At 42.8% G+C, this 22803-nt stretch overlaps 1 protein-coding gene and 1 long non-coding RNA gene across 3 annotated transcripts in view; both read right to left on the minus strand.

Moving 5' to 3' along the window:
- Positions 1 to 22803, minus strand: part of cd2ap (CD2-associated protein) — an 88064-nt gene that overhangs the window by 50195 nt on the left and 15066 nt on the right. The window contains exon 1 of one of the 2 annotated variants that reach the window (XM_076083720.1): positions 4421 to 4828. The exons of the other annotated variant lie outside the window; for it this stretch is intronic. Coding sequence (XP_075939835.1) covers positions 4421 to 4424 — 4 coding nt within the window. The 5' untranslated portion in view covers positions 4425 to 4828. Of the gene's footprint in view, positions 1 to 4420; positions 4829 to 22803 lie in introns of those variants that run through there. 2 annotated transcript variants of the gene reach the window in all.
- LOC142941699 (uncharacterized) lies at positions 8253 to 19605 on the minus strand. The gene is made up of 2 exons (XR_012951528.1): positions 17253 to 19605; positions 8253 to 14647 (listed from the first exon to the last, which is right to left on the minus strand). It is a non-coding gene; the product is annotated as an uncharacterized LOC142941699 (long non-coding RNA).

Consider the following 22803-nt stretch of genomic DNA (forward strand, 5'->3'; position numbering starts at 1 on the left):
CGCGCGCAGACAACGGCGGTATCCGTGAAACGTAACTATTGCTGCGTGTTACGGCTGTAACGATGCACAGGCAAGTAACAGATCAGACGACCGTGGTGGGAGCAGGAGTGTTAACATCTATCGCTGGTTTTGTGGTACAATCTGCTAATTCAAGTGGAGCTCCCGCCAATAATCAATGCGCTTGTATCCATGTGTGCAAAGTGCCTCTTGTATTTCACGGCATTTTGCAGTTTTTGCAAAACTATTAATCAATAAATCTATTGAACCGGACATTACAATTTCTTAAATGTGGGGAATCGCTGCTTTTCTTTACATCGTGTGATAAGAATATTGATTATGTTTTGACTTTTATTGAGAGGAACGTGAAAAGACCACCTACCTCAAACGATTTCTCAAGAAACAATTGACAGATGAGTACATTTGGAAATGAAGCAATCGTCAGAAACTACTTCATGTTTCCAACGTTTAAGAGTTCAGTAGCATCTCAAATATGAGGGTTTGGTGCTTTCTCCTTACTTACATTAATGAATTGAACACATTTGGGTTCTGACATTTGGTCAAAGAAAAGGTTCAAGATTTGGTTCAAATGAAAAGGAGGCTGGTGTTAGGATGCCAACATCTGCCTGACGTATCCACTCATTGTGGAGCCACTGACGTGTCCGGCTACACAGTTTGTACCTGAAGCAGGTATTGGGTCAGATGAGACGAGAGAAAAGATTGTGTAGGATTCAGTTTACGATCTAGGAGAACAGCGGAGCATTGTTTTCTCTGGTGAATGCATCCAAACTTGCATAATGATAAATACATCTTAGCTAAAGCTGACCGATTTTGAAAAAACATCAAAATTTCCGTTTTTACGATATTAAATTTGTTATACGATACAATAAATTTTCACTATTCTCATTTTAATTGAAGAAAATATTAAAATGGTGTGATTTTTGCAGGGATCTGCACCCAAAAAAATCAAAAGATGTTTTCTTAACAATGTAGAATATGATGTGTGGACCAGGTCATCTCTGCAGCACCAGAATATTGTATTTAAAACGGTATATTAACGCACATTTTGCCTTCGACAAGTATTGCGCCTCCTGCGATTTGAAAATGATAGTAGGCCACACAATACATAGATGTCTTGGACATAACGTCAACACTGGAACCTCTCCACGTTCTGTTGATAATGTCACGCGTTGCATCTTTAAGCACCAGATTAACCAGTCCAAGCTAAGTGACCTTCATTGGTTAAATTAAAACCTCAGTGGGAAATCAACACAAAACCACTCGCTGGTAAATATTAGTTGAAGCCAGTGAGGTTAATATTCAATCAGACATTCTGGCACAAGTCCAGTCTTTGTTTCAGTGGTGCTCCGGGATCCTGCAGTGAGGTTGACTCATGAAAGAGAGCACTAGAATGGCGTGTTGGTGGGATTAAGAAGTTGTTGATGTCGTCACAACGTCCCTAGTTCATGTCTCGCAGGGGGACATTTGTTGCATGTCGTCCCTGCTCAAAACAAACAAAAAAGGGGGGAAAATGCACCAAAAGATACAACACACTGTTGAACAACAGCTTCTGGCTGGTAGGAAGAAGACCAGACAAAACAAAATTACAGTTTTTGGATCTGTTTATAACACGGATTTTACAAGACTGTGGTGGGTGGACTGAGGTCCGGAGGCATGCTTCCCCCGGAATCATTTTAGAGTGAAATGCAGTAATCTGGTGCACTCTGAGAGCCAAATTAGGAGGCTAGATCTATGAGGACGTTTGTGCTCCAGCAGTGGTGGAACGTAACAAGTAGGGATGGGTACCGGAACCGGGGATTAAAGGGGAACTGGTGCTAAATCACTAAAGATATGATAAGGTAATGATAAGCTTAGACATTATCAGGAAATAATATTTCAGGAAATCGAGAAAAAGTATTATTTCCAAAACACAAAACTAAAACGGTGTATGAACACCAGAACTTTTATCACTGCTCACACTGAATGGACAGCTAGCAGACCGTGACCAGATGTTCAGTGACGAGGTTATGACGGAATTTTTACAACCCTTTCCGTCAAAATGACAATGACATCGAGAATGTTCAACGCAACCACTGTTTTGGTGCAATTTATGATCACGCTACAGCTCCCATCTCCTCTGCTCTCTGAGCCCCTCCAACTGACAGGAGAACCGGGACGGAAACAGGCGGCCCTGCTTGCAGCCCCCCCTCGCTCTCGTCGCTTTCACCCTGGGCCGCTCTCTGCGTCGCCACAGAGCAGGACATGCGCCCGGCGAGGGCTAGCCATACTAAACTGCCAAAATGTTCATATGAAACTTTGGCGGGACAAAACAGCCTATCGCGGGTCGCCACAGTCAAGGTATCTGCACTGGTGGATTACTAGTAGCAGGAGGCATGCGGCCAGAGCTAGGTTCAGAGAACAGTAATGTGAGGGGCTCACACACACACACACAGCTCGGACATGTTCAAACACAGCCAAGATATCCTCAGAGATGAGCTGCCCGAGGGAAGGCATACCAAAGAGGACAATGCATTACATGTGAACGTAGACTTCTATAAATGGACATGAGTACAGCCTGTTTTGCTGGATTCTCATACGTAGCGATTAGATATTCGAATGAATCCAAGAGAAAGATCTGTATTAGTTGTGGGATCACATTCTTTGTCTGCTTTCCTCCTGCAGTGTTTTTTGTTATTCTCGTTGCTAATTAAACGCAGTGTTAGCTTCACATGTCTCCTACATCCTGTCAGTGGTGTATCACTGTAGTGTTTACACTGTAGTGTTTAATACTAAGTGTAAGCAACAGAGTTCATGCAGAGCAGTCTTGTGTGGAAGCAGTTACAATGTGAAAAGCACCACGTCTGAGGGCAAAGCAAGGCCGGGCTCAAGACCTGTTTTACAACATAGTCCTTCCGCTCACTACCTCACAAACCACAGACGGACACATCACGCAGGACGCAGTGGGCGGGTTTCATAATACAGTACAGACGCTGGCAGTTCACAGATCAGATTAATTCCTCTATATTCAATCAGCACGGCCATCACAGCGACCACTAGACAACGAGCATCGCCCACCCCTGGTGTATCTCTTTACAACTTATTAACCTTCTTTCATCCTTTGAGGCAATACTCGCAAAATGAACCACTCGGTCATCACAATCTGTCAAACACATGAGTATAGTCCATTAATATCTATGATGGTGTTAACATAGTGTGAGGAGGTACAATTCCTTTCGTTTTTTTACTGAATTGACAGGTTTTTTTCAGTGTTGCAAGGGTTGTTGTTTTTTTACATGGATGTAATTTTGAGGCAAATATTCTACTCACTGTATATAACTTTAAGTGATAGATCACAGGTAACTTTTCTGGTACAGTAGATGTAATGCCACACAAATAAAAGTACTGTTGAAATCAGAATCTAAAGAGCTCAGTGCGATACGCAATAGCACTCAGCTGGACAAACGTGTATCGTACACAGCAAGTAGTCAGTGTCAACAAATGAGTAAAACAAAAACAGAGATCTGTATATAGGAAACACTTCCAGGCTTCACTGCTGTGGGGAGAAACGAACATCCAAACATATTGCCCAGCACGGCTCACAGGAAGCACTTTATATTTCAGTGGCATTGGCCAATAGGGTTTAAAGCATGAATGAGAGTGTTTTGGATGAGTTACTACTTTTTTTGCATGCATGCAAAAGAGTTGTGATGTCCCATGAAACAGTGATTGCGCTTACAGAATAGAAAATGTTAAAACTGTTTCATTAAAAAAAGAGCCAAAGCGATTGATAAAAGACCTAACACGCTGCTGTAAAAGGTTAAAGGATGGGGGTCCACACCAGAAAACCAGACCCCTGGTCCTGTGTTACGTGGGGACAATACACACACATGCATTTGAGTAGTGGGATAGTCACCACACACAGTGTGCACAGCAACGTGTACCTATTCCAAATGTCAAAAAGGGGAGCTAACATATCAGAAGAAGCTAACTTAATGCCTTTAAGTCTCTTGTATGTGGAGTTCTTTCAACACTTTAACCGCAAGGAGTCCTAACGTTGCCCAGCCAGGCGAGAACAAACTGGGCATTTAGAGCAACCAACGTCACAGCAGCGTTCAGGGCATAAAGTGGTGCCATGTTGACATCAGCTTTGAGGCGGCTCTGCGTTCACATTAGCTAGACGTGCATTCAAGGATGGAGGTGGCGTTATCCTGTTAAGCGGACAGCTAGCTGGCTAGGCTAAGCAGCAAGCTAACTGGCTTGCTAACTTTTAACTCCCCTGCTGGCAAACACCGACAGCGATTTAATGTCACCGGTATTCGGTTTTAACGCCTTGCGTGTGTTCGACTCGCTTCGTCCGTCGAGTCGAAAAGAAGGCGGCAGTGAACATATTAAAACGCAGGCGCCACATCATGGAAAAACTCACCCATTCCCGTCCTTCGCACCGCCTCGCTATCGAACGCTGGGAGTCTCTTATCCAGCAGCAGCAGTCTCGCTGCTAGCTATCTAGCTACTAGGCAGGTAGATGTTATCAACCGCAAAGTGGGGTTTTCTTTTGCCGATTCACAACAGCCGAAAAGACAGAAAAATAAATAAGCCGTATATCCATTCGTCCTAGCCCCAGCAGCGGCGGCGGCGGCAGCAGCAGCGGCGTCCCCAGTTCTCCTCTCTTGGTGCTGCTTCAAGATTATTGTGCAGGAAGTTAACCAAGGAGTCTCCACCTTTCTTGGACTTGTCTCCACGGGTTGCTGCTGCTGCCACCAAAATACAAAATAGCAGGAAACTTCGCGATGTTTCCGCCTCGGACAGTCCCCGCGAGAGGAAGGTTTAATGGAATGTTGGTTTACACCCCCACCACCCCACCCCACTCCTTGAATTATTGGCCCACTCAGCAAGTACAGTAACTACTGTACGTGGGTGCGCGAGAGAAACTTTAGTCACTCACTCGAGCGCTTGACAGCTATTGTGACATTTGTTAAATCCATTTGTTAAATCCTGAAACTCATTAGGGTTTCAGGATTTAACTCCAGTTGATCCTGGTGATCCTGATGCAGAATTTCCTCAATGACTTCTGGCATGGTCATAAAGGGCCCGGCATGATTCTAAGCATTCACACCACGCCCCAAACTACGTGATTGCTGGGAAGGAAACAAAGAGGTAAAATTGCTCATAGTACAATCCTACACCTGAGCCTGTCTGAAGAATCGTAAAAAAAGAGATTGAAATCCCTGGATTGCCAGAAAAAAGCCAGTCATTGCTGCTTTATTTAAAGGCATGGGGGCTCCCGCTGCAAATTACCCAGCTTATCTCTCTCCAACACCAGAGAATGAACTGTGAAAAAAGGAAGTAGTTGAGGGCAAATTCATCCTGCCAGGGTCCATTTAAGCAAAGTGTCAACAGTTTCACAAAGCGGCATAAAGCACAACTTCAAAGCAAACGTGTTTGACCGCGCGAGTACCACACACAAACACACACACACACAGAACATGGTTCATTGTTGGCTAGTGTGAATGCCATGCAGTGGAAGTCCAAGTGGTTTATGGAGACCACAACAGTCCTCATTTACATCTGGGATTTCTGTCATGGCTGCCCATTTGTTGTCCACACGTCTGCATTTCTTCACCAGAAGCATGTCTTTAGAATGTCTCCATTGACATTAATTAATCCGCTTAGATAGTTAAAGATAGCATGACGAGTGTAGATTCATCCGCACTAACGGATGAGAGTGGATGTGAAGGATTTTGTTGTCAAGTTGGCATCAAGTACACTGTAAAGAACTAAATAGATACTACATCTGGGGAAATCAGAGACAGTGTCGTGTAACTTGAACATGATAAAAAAGGGAAATTAGTGTAGAGACAGATGTGAAATTCAACACGTTTGAGGACAGCATGACACATCATTTTACAAATCCATCAAATTTCCAATAACAACTTTGTAGTTCAGTGCTAATTGTAAAGAAAATATGAATGCCCTCTTATAAAAAAAGCTATATTGCAGCGATGTTCATTCATCATTTATTTATCATGTAGTGGAAACTTTAATGTTTGGTAATGCGTAATGTTATTTGTCTTCAATTCCCTAATCATTGTCTTGAAGTCTGCTAAACAGCTCTCTGTATAGTTCAGCTTTAATTGCAGGGAAAAAGAGACAGTACAACTGGTGCACTTCCAATTATTAATTCCAAATGACTGCAGACATAACACAATAGAAACTGGTTATTTATTTGGGTCTGAGTAGCAGAGCAGTAATTCCTATTTTCTACATAATTAGTAACAAATTACCTCCAAAGACATGTGAGCAGTAGGATTCCTGAAATGGCTCAGCTGTACGGAGGCCCAGAGCGGAAATGCTTGCAATTCTTTTTTTCTTTTTTTAATGCCTTTATGATCGCAAGTTGATCATGTCGTTATCTCAAGTCACATGATTAGCTAATCATTAAGGAGTGACAAAGGAGTCACGACTGACGTGACAAAATGTTTACTTTAGTTTTTGCACTAGACACGAACAGCGGCCTCCATGGTGAAAGTCTTGTTTGACCCATCCAACACAACACACACATTGTAATGTTGAGATAACGACGAGATAAGAGATAAGATAATACGTTAATGGTCCCACAGCGGGGAAATTTGCAAGAATGAACCCTATCACTAGAAAACAAAGTGACAAAAAAAACAAAGTCTCTTGTTACTTCAAATATGTGGGTCGAATCAGTTAAATGCATTCAAATGACCCGACTTGGTGAAGTCAGCGAAAGGATACACGTGGGACTACGTCTGCGTTTGCAATTATTATTATTTTTCTAAACGTTAATGGTAACAAAGCTCATTCTCTTGCGTTGACGACATAATTAACTTATGATTCGTTACATTTTTTTTTTTTAATAAATAAGTAATTGTAAGTATGGCCGTTCTTGGCTTCCATACAGTTGTATCCGTATATGTGTGTTAAAAGCTATTATCAAGGAGCCCTTCAAAAAGAGCACCGTACATAAACAAAAAACATAAAGCAATGAAGCTGTTCAGGGCCCAACAGTAATAGGGAGCACATGTACATTAATGTAAAATGTATTTGCACTGAGCTGTCCTGTGACTGTCTGAACAAACAAACAACAAAATTACATGGAAATGCAAGGAGCAGGCACTGCTACAATGAATGGCAACTGAATGAAAAGAAGTTTATGTTTATGTATTTATACTGCAGCAAACATATTAACTATGAATCCCTCCAGACATGTCTGTTGCTCAATGTAACTTGGCTTCACTGTGTAATCTAGCAAATTGAAACTGCACTTGTATCCTGTAGTACTGTATGTATAAGTTCATATGTATAAAAATATGGCTGGCTGGCTGGATAAAAGGATGGATGGATGGATGGATAGATAGATGTACATTTGTAAATTGTTTGTCTGTCTCATTTTTTTCATATTTGAGCTTGTTTTCCAAATAAACATGTCAGGATCCCTGTCTGACCCGTTGTGTGTTACCTGTGTTTCCCCTGATCTCCTCTCCTCATGTGTTCTGTCATTCCCCTGTTTGTTATTGTGTGCCATGTGCTCTGTGTTTGTCCTCTGCCTCCAGGTACCTCCCATAGCCACTCCCCTGATTAGTGCACAGCTGCGGACACTCCAGCCGATTACCTCCTGCAGGCTGACACACCTGATCCTGATCCCACTAATCATCCTCCTGGCACTATATCAACCCTGGTCCCCCAGTACTGGGTGGTCAGTCCGTACCATCTACCACCGGCTTCAACCCCGTACCGACTCGGTTGCATGCTTCTGGTGTCGGTCCACGGGAAACCACACCGTCAATCCTGCCTGTCATCCTGTGTCGGACCAAGGGATCCACACAGGTGATCCTGCCTGTCTTCCGGTGTCGGTCCACGGGAAACCTGCCTTTTGTCCAGAGTAAATCAAGTCTGTTCTGTACCTGAATCCTGTCTTGCTATTGGGTCCTGTCCTGGAAGCCATTTACGTTGTTGAATGTGGTCTACTATTAAACCAGGAGGTGGCAGCAGAGTCAAAGTATCTCGATCTATTCAACAACCCTGATTTTTATTTTTATTTGGTTTTTAAGTCTTTGGCAGATTTGAGTGAGGCCCCTCAGAGCCGGGGCCTCTCCTGATAGATGTTCATCTTATGTACACCCAATGGCTTAACTAGTAGAGGTTTCAGTTTGAATATGCAAATTAGGCATTCTCTTCTATGTGCTAATTTGCATACATTTGCAGTGAAGAAATCAGAACATTGGACAAAGCCAGCTTAAAAGTTCTCGCTTTTATTTTGTTGACTTATTGGAGTTTTTTACAGAGGGAAGTTTGGATAACTCTTTGTATCACTCCATAAAACAGAACATATTGTCAACAGCCATAAAAAGATCAATTTTCACCATGTTTTGTGTCATAAAATGTTTCATATATCAGGCTATAGATGATAGATGAACAAACCGCTCTGTAAAAACCTTCAGAATGAAACTGGAGGGTTTTGTGTTTGAGAGCTGCTGAAGTGGAGATTTCTAACTTTGTTTTGTAAAATAACAGACATTTTGAAGACGCTATAAGTGAGTAGGGTAAAACAATTCTAATATATATCACCATGAAACGACCCCAGTTGATTATTAAGACAATTGTTTTTTTCTGTTACAAGTTATATTTAAGTATGCAAATGAGGTATTATCTAATGGTAACTTCTGGTAAACGTAGGAGAAATCTACAGATGCAAAAGGACAGTAAAATAAAAGTTGTCTTTCCAGCAGTCTGAAAGAAGACGTGTTATGGAAGTAAAATAGTCCCAAATAATACATAAATATCGTGGTCATTTTGGATCCAAACATGAAGAGGCAAAACAATTGGTTTGGTGCTGTGCTGTAAGTTATCGCCAAGTTTGTCCAGCAGAGATCAGGCTAACCTTGTTATTGTACTTCAGCAACAAGTGTTGTCCCTCAGCTGCTTCCACACATTTAAAGGGCCCGTGCTAAATCCCCCAAATGAGTGTATTCAAGAGTATGTATTTTGATTTGTTCCAAAAGCTATTGTAGTGTAAATGGTGTTATTGTTGTGACTTAATATACAGTGGGTACGGAAAGTATTCAGACCCCTTTAAATTTTTCAATTTGTTTCATTGCAGCCATTTGCTAAAATCAAAAAAGTTCATTTTATTTCTCATTACTCAGCACCCCATCTTGACAGAAAAAAACAAATGTAGAAATTTTTGCAAATTTATTAAAAAAGAAAAACTGAAATATCACATGGTCATAAGTATTCAGACCCTTTGCTGTGACACTCATATTTAACTCACATGCTGTCCATTTCTTCTGATCCTCCTTGAGATGGTTCTACTCCTTCATTGGAGTCCAGCTGTGTTTAATTAAACTGATTGGACTTGATTAGGAAAGGCACACACCTGTCTATATAAGACCTTACAGCTCACAGTGCATGTCAGAGCAAATGAGAATCATGAGGTCGAAGGAACTGCCCAAGGAGCTCAGAGACAGAATTGTGGCAAGGCACAGATCTGGCCAAGGTTACAAAAGAATTTCTGCAGCACTCAAGGTTCCTAAGAGCACAGTGGCCTCCATAATCCTTAAATGGAAGAAGTTTGGGACGACCAGAACTCTTCCTAGACCTGGCCGTCCAGCCAAACTGAGCAATCGTGGAAGAAGAGCCTTGGTGAGAGAGGTAAAGAAGAACCCAAAGATCACTGTGGCTGAGCTCCAGAGATGCAGTAGGGAGATGGGAGAAAGTTCCACAAAGTCAACTATCACTGCAGCCCTCCACCAGTCGGGGCTTTATGGCAGAGTGGCCCGACGGAAGCCTCTCCTCAGTGCAAGACATATGAAAGCCCGCATAGAGTTTGCCAAAAAACGCATGAAGGACTCCCAGACTATGAGAAATAAGATTCTCTGGTCTGATGAGACCAAGATTGAACCTTTTGGCGTTAATTCTAAGCGGTATGTGTGGAGAAAACCAGGCACTGCTCATCACCTGCCCAATACAATCCCAACAGTGAAACATGGTGGTGGCAGCATCATGCTATGGGGGTGTTTTTCAGCTGCAGGGACAGGACGACTGGTTGCAATTGAAGGAAAGATGAATGCGGCCAAGTACAGAGATATCCTGGAAGAAAACCTCTTTCAGAGTGCTCTGGACCTCAGACTGGGCCGAAGGTTCACCTTCCAACAAGACAATGACCCTAAGCACACAGCTAAAATAACAAAGGAGTGGCTTCGGAACAACTCTGACCATTCCTGACTGGCCCAGCCAGAGCCCTGACCTAAACCCAATTGAGCATCTCTGGAGAGACCTGAAAATGGCTGTCCACCAACGTTCACCATCCAACCTGACGGAACTGGAGAGGATCTGCAAGGAAGAATGGCAGAGGATCCACAAATCCAGGTGTGAAAAACTTGTTGCATCATTCCCAAGAAGACTCATGGCTGTACTAGCTCAAAAGGGTGCTTCTACTCAATACTGAGCAAAGGGTCTGAATACTTATGACCATGTGATATTTCAGTTTTTCTTTTTTAATAAATTTGCAGAAATTTCTACATTTCTGTTTTTTTCTGTCAAGATGGGGTGCTGAGTGTACATTAATGAGAAATAAAATGAACTTTTTTGATTTTAGCAAATGGCTGCAATGAAACAAAGAGTGAAAAATGTAAAGGGGTCTGAATACTTTCCGTACCCACTGTACCTCCTCGTGTTGCATCCAGGAGTCAAGGATCATTTATTTGTATTATGTTACACGGGGTGGCACAACCAAATGCAGTTGTAGTCCATTTGCTAAACAAGAAAAACATGATCAAACAAGACAAAAATCGATTTTCTGGGCAGATAATATGGTTGGGCCGTTAACATAAAACATTCGACATCAGGGAAACGAAACAAAGATGTAAAATGTCACATTATATGACTTTAAACGTTGCACAGTTACTTTTATACATATATATTTATATATATAATTTTGTTATTATTAAATATGTCTGACAGTGACGTTAATATGTGACTAAAAACAAACTGTCTTTTATGAAAGATTATTCAATTTAATTTTCAATTTCATCAAATGTTTTATAACAAAACTAAAGAAACTTGACCAGCACAACAGTGATTGAGATTCAGGCAACGTTACTGATAATAATACATTGTTGTTAATGTAGAGGGACTAAAGAAGCATCTGGTACTTTTGTCCCAACAATGACTCCTGACACTTCAAAAATGACTTGCTTCTGCGGAGAACAACTCTGACACGGCAAACTTCAGGATTGTGTTAAAGCACTGGTAGGTTTCCTGGTAAAACACCACAACACTGACGTAGTTAGGCAGATCAGACTCCTATGAGCTCAGAGAAAAGTAAAGTCATGTGGATTTGGTTTCAACTACAAATCAGTTTTTCCAAACGTGATGGCGCAGTCGGGTTAACTCTGAAATCTGCCACTTGCGGATGCTAGCATGAGTGTTTCCCCTTTAGGCCGTGCTGTGACGGACACTTGGGCTGGAGTCTGGTCTGTTACCAGGAGACTCCTCTCGACAGCTGCTGCTGAAGCCTCCAAACTCCAAAAGGAAGGAGACGAGCTTTTGACACGAGTTCACACCCAAAGCTGTGAATCCAGAATTGATTAGTTTTGCAACAACTTAGAAAATGGGTTTCAACAGAGATACACAAAATGACAAGTGGGTGACAGGTAGCTTACATAATGACATATTTGGATTATTAAACCATAGGGCTTTCATGGAGTATTGACTTGTGGAGAGTTATGGAGTACGTGAGACAAGTTGTAAACTGTCAGTGACATATGTTAGGCTAATTTGTGTTTGAATTGCCAGAAGACCTACGGCATCAACAAGCTTGTAACTTCACATATACGTGGTGGAGCGTCCATCTTTCTCAGGGCAAAAACAAATCTGCAGGTTTTCCAGCACAACCCTCAACGTGTCTCTACACGCTGCCGATACGAATACGTCACAAAGGAAGCACTGCTCTGAAACTTGCTCACGTATGTCTCTGAACACCCATCGTTGACGAGGTGAAATTTGTGAGTAGGAATGTGTCAAAAAAAGGATTAAAAGTTAATTGGGCTGCCATTTAAATCAGTGGAGAGACACCTTAGGGTAAAAAGATTGCTTTTCATGCTCTGGTCAAATTACAGATTTTGGGTTATTTTGCTTCCATAACAGGTCTTCTTTCAGACTAGTGGAAAGACTACTTTTATTTCACTCCTTTTGTCGATTTGTGTCTGTAGATTTCTCATAAATTCACCAGAAGTTACCATTACATAACGCCATCATTTCAGAAAACGTGTAATAAAAAAAATGATTGTCTTCATGTGAGTAATCAACTGGGGAAATATCATGATATCTATTTATTTATTTATTTTTTACCCTATTCACCTGGAGTGTCTTCAAAATGTCTGTAACTTTACAAAACATATCTTTTAAAAGCCAGAAATCTCCACTTCAGTAGTGCTTACATGCACCAAACAGAGGGGCTTGTTTATATATTGTTCATAGCCTGATTTATGCAACATTTTATTCATGCAAACATGGTAGATTTGTTTTTATGGCTGTCGACAGTATTTTCTAATTTATGGAGTGATACAAAGAGATATCCAAAATTCCCTTAACAAAAACCTTTGACCCTAATATGTCAACGAAAGGAAACAAGAACTTGGCTTCACATTTATGTTGTGGAAATGTATGCAAATCAGCGCAGAGTACAGTCCAATAGGTTCATTTTTAGGTTGTGATTCCACCGTTCGCCTTCTAATTAAGTTCAAGTAACCTGGGGGATTGTTAACAACCGACATGGTCCTCTGACTGCTCGCGTGCCTTATCCCTCACCTGACTTCTTTTTACCAATGTCGCCTAAAAATACAAAAACCCAGTGATAATAAACCGGAATTTACTTTTAAAAAGAAGTACGGATAAAACACACTCTGTCCAAATCTTCAATGTGTAGTGCTATGGCACTAGTAGGCAACATAGAATTCCCTGGTGGTTGCAGAGACTGAAAGAGGTTCATACAAAGTAAAAAATGACTGCAAATCTACAACTGAAAATGGACACTTTAATACGAAGGTGGACCTGTGTTACATTGTAACTATGGGGGTTTAAACTATTAGAAGGGTTGTTGTAACAAAACTGTGGTGTACTATAAGGACTACCATTGCTATGCTCCTCTGTTACTAATCCTCTTCTAATACAAATGCCACCCTGTTTCTCTCTTTTATTTGTATTTATTTATTCATTTTGTTTTCATTTATTTATTTAATTCTATTCTAGTTTAATTGTATTATATGTATAACTGTACACACACATTGTATATATTATTTATTAATGTTTTTTCTCCCTCTTATATATATTCTTTTTTGTGTAAATGTGTGTATGTATATATGTTTAGGTGTATATATATTTAGATATGTATTCACTACTTGTTAAATTATTAATACTATTATTATTGCTATTATTTTTATCACGTGCATTGTTTTTTTGATGTTTTTTGTCAAGGACTGTTCTATTTTATTAGAAACAAAATGACCACAGCAGCGATTAAAATATTTGCCAGGTTGCACTTTTGCTTGTCAGGTGTGCTGCTGTTTGTGTGCTGGTAGTAGATGGTTGCGTGCATGCTTAGAGGATTTGAGCTTGTGTGTGTGTGTGAAGCTCTTTGAGCATGTTGGAAAGTGCACACACTTTTTCTTTGTTTCTTCTTTCCTCAACACACAGACCAAACACTCTTTTCCCCATAGCATGTTTTTTATTTCTCCTCTATAGAAGGCAACTTCACCTAGTAACTGCAGTCTGAGGACATGTGTTGGCCCCGCAGGGACCAACCCTTTGGCCCACTGAACAGTCAGCTCAGCTCTGCAGCATGAGCGAGCAGTGGCAGTGTCGGTCAGTAGGACACATGTGCCCTAATATCCAGAAGGATTGCCCTCACTCTTATTTCCTCTTTTGTTTTCCCTTTCCTCTGCTGTCATCCTGCTGAGTCACTGACCCACTTCTACTCACTCCTCCCCCCCCCCCCCCCCCGTGGCACGTTTCATCCCTTTATCTCTTCCCTTTCTTCCCCTCCATCCCTCACTTCCCCTATGAACGCAGCGCCTTGAGCCCCTAGCGTCCTGCGTGAAGGGGCCAAAACACTGCCCGCATTGTGTGTGTGTGTGTGTGTGTGTGTGGATGTCTTGACAGCGGGGGCGGTAACTGGACGGGGGACGGTTTCGCAGCTTCGCTCAAGGCGCTATGTTTGATTCATTGATATATACGGGACAGTGGCAGGCCTAATATCGTGATGAAAGAATAGCCCCGTGGAAACACTTGTGAAGTAGAAATCATGCAGGTTCACGAGAAACTCCTTCAGCTCGGACTCCAGCAGGGCCTCCGGCAGCGACCAGTCCCCAGATCCGGGCTTTGCTGAAGCTTTCGACCTGCAGTCGGAGCCCTGGCGGGAGGAGGAGGGCTCAGCTCCTGGCCTGGAGGAGGAGACACTTCTGCCTGGAGCAGAGCTTCGCCTCGCTGTTCCTCCGGTCCCCGCTGGGAGCCGACACCAACACCACGCTGCTGGAGACCCAGGACGTATTGCTGAGCCTGCTGGAGCGAAGGGAGGCACATGGAGAACCAGAACCAGGACTGAGCGGGGCAGACCGTCAGACCCCTGCTGCGGTAAAAACAATTTTTTAAAGGAAGTCTGGTGTGAGGAAACACCACAGGTTTTGTCTGCCAAAATCAACACAAAATGAAACTTCTTCCAAGTAGCTTAATTAAAGATTGCTAACACCTCACTTGATTTGATCTTTTCCAACAAGTCCTCATATTTACATGGCAAAATAGAGCCATATAACTGTTCCATATAACTAAAATGATTTCTGTTCTGGAAGCTGTATAGCCTACTAAATCTACTTTACAAGATGGTAATATGTCAATCTGCCATTCAAATGGTAATAGTAAATGGACTTGTAAAGCACTGTTCTAGTCTTCCGAACACTCAAAGCGCTTTAACACTAAATGTTAACATTCACCCATTCAGACCCATTCATACACTGGTGGCAGGGGTTACCATGCAAGGTGCCAGGACTCTAACTAACCAGCCACGCCCATCCACCAATTTAATTTGGGGTTAGGTGTCTTGCCCACGGCACACCGACGTGAACTTGTGGAGCCGGGGATTGAACCACCGATCCTCTGATTGAAGGATGACCCTGCTCTACCACTGAGACACAGTCGCCGCTGGAAGGTTTCTGACATGACAGCCCGGGGTAAATAAGTTAATTGCAAAAAGTGAATAAAATATCACAGCGCTAATTAATTTGTCTATCTAGCAGACGTAGGTGGTTGTTCATCTTTCCATCGGCCATATGTTTGTCGTCTTTTCATTTTCCCTATCAAAATGACTACAGTACCTCAGGTAACACTACAGTAGGTCAATGGGCACAATTCAGGGCACATCAAAAAGGCTGTTAAATTATTCATACGTTGAGCATGACTCTGCACTTTCTATTAAAAAAAATCCAAATACACAGAGAATGGCCTAATGCTGTGGGGGAAACTGGATGACGAGGTTACTGTAATGGCTTCGTAATGGAAAACCCGGCTGTATCACACTTCAGGGGAGTGTGAGGGGGTAGCCTATACGTCCGAGCTCAAAAAGCCATTACCGCTTTGTTATCTGCATTCACAGGGGCAACCTTAGAAGCAAGTAAAGGGGACATTAAGGGAGAATGGAATACTGTATTACTGTATTTCATAATAAAAGTAAACCACATAAGACTTTTCTGGAATCATGTTCTACTCACAGAATTAAGGTGAAGTGCTGGCCCAAATCCAGCTCCAGTATAAAAACCTGCTATCGCTCTCAAACTGAATGGCTGATTGTCTTAATACAGGCAGAGATGTTAAATAATAATTCCGTCTAAGTGACTAAACTTCTCTGATGTTGCTGAAGGTTTATTAGTGTCAGTAATGTTTGTACATACAATGATGCAACTGACTACATTAAACTGATCATATTCTTAAGTGTTATAACTCGGCTACTTTAAGGACCTCGTCATGTTGGGGCCTGAGGTCCACTATTCTCTTCAATCCTTTCCAAGACAAACCCCGACCCCCCCACAACAAAAATGTAAGATGGAATTAGTAGCCTAAGCTTTTAATGGAAGATGTCATTTTATCCATGAGATAAAACTCCCAACGTGCCAAATAACGAGTGAGTCACTAACGAGTCACGAAAAATTTGTGTTCGTTTTTGAAGCATCGTGAGTCGTTAGTCACGTGAGTCGTTTTTCTCCGGCTCGACTTTCGTCCAGGAGACCGCGGTTCCCGTGCGAAACTAAAAGTAAAGTTGGTATTATGTCACCTGAGTTGTTAGTCAATTAACTCATTAGTGTCGTTAGTCATGTGAGTCATTAGTGGCATTAATCACGTGGCTTTTTTGCCCCTCGCTCAACTTTCTTCCAGGAGACCACTTGTTGACCAATGTTGACAATTTGTCAAGTGAGTTGTCAGCCATGTGAGTCGTGAGTGTAGTTCGTCACGAGTCACTAGCGTGACCAGCGACTTGTTTGTCACTAGCTACTAGCTAAGAGTCGTCAGTCACATCAACGTAAACCACGCTCTTCTCCTAAACCTAACTAAGTAGTTTAATTGCCTAAACCTAACTTCCTGTGGAGAAGGAAGTTTATTTTGAAAAGACACTCTGCATGTAACAAGCATATAGTTTGAGGCGTAGTGCCACGGACCAAGGTGTATTGTTTTGCGGCATCGGTGTGAGAATGTGTTGATAATAGACTTGATTCTGACTGAAAGACGTGGAATGATTAGTATTTAAAAGCAGAGTATTCATTTTTATTTGTTTTACAACTTTATTGAAATAAATACACAAGTTTTTATCTTGCGTACAAAACAAAAAATAAAAACATGCCGTGGAGGCTAACAAATGTAAGAAAAATTAAATAATATCTTGTTAAGCTTAAGGTTACAAAAAAAATCATACTGTTATGTCTCACAGCACACCAAGGACATGATGTCCTGGGCCTGAACCCGTGTTCACCTGCAAGAACAACGCCCCCCCCCCGTCCCGATATACGACGGGGTTCAACCACACACGTGCACGGCTCTTACGAAGCTGCGATTGGCCGAGGCGCGTCACTAACGCCCGCCCCTCTTTGACTACGTCATAGCAGCAGGGCTGTGTGGCGCTACGCAGCGCCGAAGAGAGAGAGAGGGAGAGAGAGAGAGAGAGAGAGCCGCACTGCACACTGACGAACCTGGACGGGGCGAGGTGGGGTTGCGATTCCCCCCCAGCGTGGCCCTCATCCATCATCGCAATGGGAATCACCAACACAGCGTTCCTTCTGTGCCAAGCCCTGGTCCCGTACTACCTGAAACCGGTCCACCTGGAGACACGGACTACAAAACCCTGCAGTTGAGACTACTGCTGCACCAGAGCTCCTCTCCTCCAGCAAGCCGCGGAGGAGGATGATGATCAGGAGGAGGAACATCTAGGGATGAGAAGTGTTTCTCCAGCAGGCAACTTGGACAAAGACGTTTGCTCGACCCTCATCTGTATTTAGCACACCAGGACGATGTCTGCACTGTGTGCGTCCGCAGTGGTGAGTACACCCAACCTTCCTTTTTGGTTTTTTTATTCTTTATTTCTAAGGACTCCACCAGCAGGTTCTCCATTTAAAGGGACAGTGCCTGTTTTTTGTTTTGGTTTTTTTGGTCCCAGACTGAACTTCAAATCAAGTATCCAGAAATAATGTCCAACTTTGCCTGCTAAATAAACTCCAAGAGAGACATCTTTCAGGTTTAAAACACCCCAGCAGTGTGTCATTCATTCATTCCCTCTGTGGGTGAGCGACACAAAAGGGTCTCCAGTTGGAAGGATGGAGAAAGTCAGCGGCCCATTGTTCACCTTGTAAACGCTCTGTGTCGGACAAACAACTGGAAATGTCAGTCCTCTGACCCCGTCTCAACAAAGACACGGTTTGATTTGGAGCAAGTAGAGAGAAAGGAAGTACATTTAATACAGTCGCGTGGGTTTTAATCAGCAAATAAATTGAAACTGTGATAAAAAAAGTTATTTTTTTCCAGTGAAAAAGGACGTTTTACTATCACCATCAGTTTAATTTATGAGTGGGTGATGGGTGGATGCCTTTGTAATTAGACAGGATTTCCCTCATTCACACGGTGGAGGTGTCCCTTTGTTATGCCAGACGTGTTGAATGTAGTTGGATCTGTAAACTGCTTGAGCTCTCCTCACCCTCAGACTTTGCCTTCGTCTCCTCACTGTGACGCAGACGTCAAATTCACTTCTTCTTTTTTTTTTGGTATCAAGACAGGATAATAGGAAAAAGATGGGACATAATCAAAGAGGCTTGGCTATGTGGGGATTATTTCAACTTTTAATTTAACAGCAAGGTTTGTCTTTGACCTCACATTCGTTTCGCCAGGTTCTAAGGACTTGATTTATAAAAAAAAAAACTTAGAATTTGAATGTCTATTATGTGAACATGTCTGCCAAAGCAAAAACACCCAATGTAGTGTAACTGTAACTATATTTTACACCATATCTAAGACTTAAGTAACGTTCTGCTACTCCACCCAAAATAAACGAGACAGAGAGTAGCCAACGCGTTGCATTTAGGCTGCCAAGATAATGGTCAGTTATAGATAAAATAATGGGAAAGTATAGCCTCGGGTCTCAACCTGGTCTCAACCCCAGCTCGTCAAAGACCGACGCTCGGCACCGAGGCACCCTTTAGCGTCTTCATGAGACGCTCCAGGCTTTCAACTAACTCCTACATAAACCCATCTGTTTAATTATTAGACTCTCAGAGCATCTGACACAGTAAAAAGAGCGAAGAAGGCCGCGTAGGAGGAGGTTAGGGTGGAAGGTTTCGTCAAACAAACACAGGACTTTCACTCAGGAAACCCGCGTGAAACCAAGTCAACGTTTACTTACTGTACCGTACTTGTTACGTACTTAACTAACGCCACGTACGTAAGTAACATAACAAGAGTACTTATTTTACATAGCACACCTACTTTTCCTAAACCACCATCTTTTCCTCAACCTAACCGAGTACTCTTGAGGCCTAAACCTAACCAAGTAATCCTAAAAACTAAGTAATCCTACGTTGGAAGTTTATTTTGAAAGGACGCTTTGCATGTAACAAGCGGGAACTGTCCTAACCTGACCAGCCAAGTTGAAAAAAATATGTGGCAGATGATTGGATGAACCATCAGTCATTTAAACTCATGCCTAAGCCAGTCTGCAGAGGAGTGAGAACATCTTTTCCACGGAGAAAAGCCTTCAGTGTCGTTCTTTGCTCCTATTTCTTTCAATAAAGAAACACTCCCCAGTTCTGATAGAACCGATGCTAATGCAGCAGCTACGCTAACCTCTCCCTCCTCTCCGCGTCGTGTCACACACACCTTAGCCACGCCCATAGCTACCAGTAGCTCCTAAACGGGATGCTGATTGGGTCCGTGCTCTGGCTCGCCGGACACAAAAGCATCACTCGAAGCCTGACGAGATGGATTTCTGAATGTCATGCGATCCAGCTTCCATTTCAAAGGTAAACGCCGTATCTGTCACGTGGACACATTTTCATGATGGACGGCTCAGTTCCATTTACAACAGAGCCGTCGGTAATGTCGGCAGTAAGTCAAAATCTCTGCTGTGAATAAGCCAGCTCACTAGTGTATTTGTGGCAATGCTTTAAAATATTTCAAATGGAAAAGCTGGCTCTCCAAAGCAACCCGTTTCGGTTATAAGACATAACACAACTTCAGTGACATCCCGTAAATCGTTGCCCTGTTTCGTCCATCTCCGTCTCCCTGGTTAATACATTTTAAGTGACGTAAAAAAAACCACTAAACATTTTATATTAACCCTTTAAACAAGCTACCGTCCGGCCGCCGCTCCTATCGCTTTAAGAAATGCACGACTTAGAGAATCCGCCCGAACCGCGAAACCAAGACTGCAGAGGCCGACGTTTTGTGAGTTCTACTTTCACAGCTCAGTTCCAAGGCACCAGCAGAAGACTCAAAATATCTATTCCACGCATAAATAATCTATTGTCAGCGATGTCTGTACTCTGTGAGCTGAAATGGGCCCGAGGACAACACAGCAGCAACAGATGCTGCTGCGCTGCATGCCGCGTGTGTGTTTGTGTGTGTCCCTTTAAATGGATAGTAATTACAGATAATGTCTTCTGCCACACACAGATACACAAACATCCCACACTCAAATGTTTGTATGCACACACCTCATTATGTAACACACGTGTTCCAACACACACACACACACACACACCAGACTAAACAGTAGCTTGATTGTTTTCTGTCTGTGTACAGTGAGTCGAGTCGTCCCGGGGGAAAAACCTGCAACAATTTCTGAAAGAACCACAATATTGAGCCGTTTGAATCTGCTGCTCGGTGCCTCAGTCTACTTACTTCCTGCTCTGTGGTAAAGCGTGTTGCCCACTAAGCACGAGTCACTAAGCCTCGTCACAGGGTTTGTGTGCAGCGGACGGTCACCGCCGTGCCTCGCGGCTCTTCCTTTGGGGCGCGCTGGCCCCTCCGTCCACGTGCACATTAACCGCTCATGCTGTTTAGAAATGTAAAGACAGGTGCTTTCGCCTGTTGCTCATATCAAGTTTCAGGTGGGTGGGCTAAGTTGTCCTTTGTGCTGTGGTCATGATTAGGCTCAGTTCCTGTAAATGTTGGGCAGTGGTTAATAATGCTGCGTATGGTATTCCAAAATCATTCCAGTATTACGTTATTTAGTAGAAAAGGGAGGTGTCAGAGTGTCTCACAGCAGCAGATGGTTGAAAGAAAAAAGTCATGATTCAGCAGTTTTGATAACAAAAGCGTTCACACATAAAATCCTCCCGGGACCCTCTTTAGAGAGGTCAAAGTGAACACTTTAAACAAACGAGAAAAAAAGCAGCATTTGCTGTGAAAGAAGAGGGGTTTTGTGGGAAATGTGGTTTTATTCGACAGGGAATCAACCAGCCCTGACTGGACCCAACCAGCAACTGCCCCGGCTGGATGTTAAGGCACAAATAACTACATTAAAGGGCTGCTCCAGTGATTCAGTGTGGCACTTCCACAAAGTTGGGAGACCTGCAAGAGACGGATTAAAAATAAGAATTGTCAAAAAGAAAGCAGCAGAGGCGGAGATATGCTGACTTTTAGTCCCTAATGTGGATCAAACTCCAAAAACATTTGATCCTACAACTTCCAGAATGCAACTCGGTCGTGTCTTTTGTCTCCCACAAAGTCCCCAACCCCAGCTTTTGGTTAAAAATGATATATTATACAGTACATTTGTTGCTGAGATAACCCTGATCATCTGGGTTAGTTTTTTATAAGACATGTTTCCACTCAGTACATGCATAGTGTCTTTACAGAAATAACCTTCCAACGTTGATTTACTTTCTTTGTTTTCTTGCGCAACAAAAGCACTCGGTTAGGTTAAGGAAAAGATCGAGATAAAATGAGTATGTTTTGTTGCGTGGCCAATGAGTTATTTAACAGCTAGGTAAAATAAGTCAATGATGTCTTGGTTTCATACAGTACACCCATCTCCTGTGTGAAATCAATGGGAAAACCCTCTACTTCCCTCTGTGAATACAAAGTCAGCAAACCTATCCACACAAAAAATGGGACCTTGAGAGGTTTTAATTTCATAAGTAAGACTCTCAGAAAAGATATTTTGAGGCTTAGAATAATAATCTTGAAGATTTTCATTCAAATAAATGCCTGTTAAGTCGCTTTCCATCGCCGAATGAGGTACCACATTGGGGATTGAGCCTATGGCCCACTGATGAAAGCCTGCGCATTTGCAGTATTACGAACTGGGTGTCTGTGGGGACATTCTCCGGGAAGAATCACAAGTTGCCATCATAGGTTGCCATCCCAGCTCGGCTCTGACCAGACACCACTCGACATGTCCTGAAATTTGAATATTGACGTTCAAGTACTTGAATAAACGATGGTGGAAAGCTTTAAAAAAGTAAATAAAGGATTCATAATGTGCCCCCAGAAACGTATGGGTGATGTCACAGATGCTTTTGCCCAATCAACACCAATTCCACTGTCATGAGACATTGGCTATTCACCGTAATTCTACTATGATATAAATGCCTTGGTGTTTGGAAATTCACTCCTCCATAACTCTAACATCGGTCATAACAACAACTGTCTGATGAAATTAGGCGTGCAGCCGTGGCCCATCACATGCCGAAAATGCTGATGTCTGTCTGACTGCTCACTTACAAAAACAGGGAAGTGGAAAAAAGGGGTTCAGCTTTAGGCCACCTGTCACCTAAAAAAAGATTTGACCTATCAAGTCGTGCTCCTGCTCCGATGCCCACGAGCAAACTGGGTCCTGGGCGTGTCTCCGGATGGCCTGTGGTTGCAGTCTGGGGGGTAGAATTACAGAACGTTCTGCACAAAGTCGGGGGTGTTGAGGTGTTTGTTTCTGAGTGCCTGCGTGTGTGTGTATTGTGGGTGTCTGTGCTTAACAGGATCACTGCTCTGCAGTGGTGCAGCGGTGCCACAGTGTTGCCTGTGTGATGTAAACAAGAGCTGCCTGGCTGACGGCTCCACCCTGGGATCTCTCCCTTCACTCTGTCCTCCGTCAGTGAGTCACAGCGGCATCAAATGAAAAGTCCCCCGAGCCTCCCGGCATGCAGCAAAATCCTTGGGATTGAGTTACACATTCAGACATAGATCCTCGCTAACGTAAGTTTGTTTCAAACGAGAGATTATGTCATTGGTTTCCTCGGGGTCTGAAAAATAAAG

This window comes from Anarhichas minor, unplaced genomic scaffold, assembly GCF_050575085.1.
Source record: "Anarhichas minor isolate MPS153535 unplaced genomic scaffold, ASM5057508v1 ptg000136l, whole genome shotgun sequence".
Lineage (NCBI taxonomy): Eukaryota > Metazoa > Chordata > Actinopteri > Perciformes > Anarhichadidae > Anarhichas > Anarhichas minor.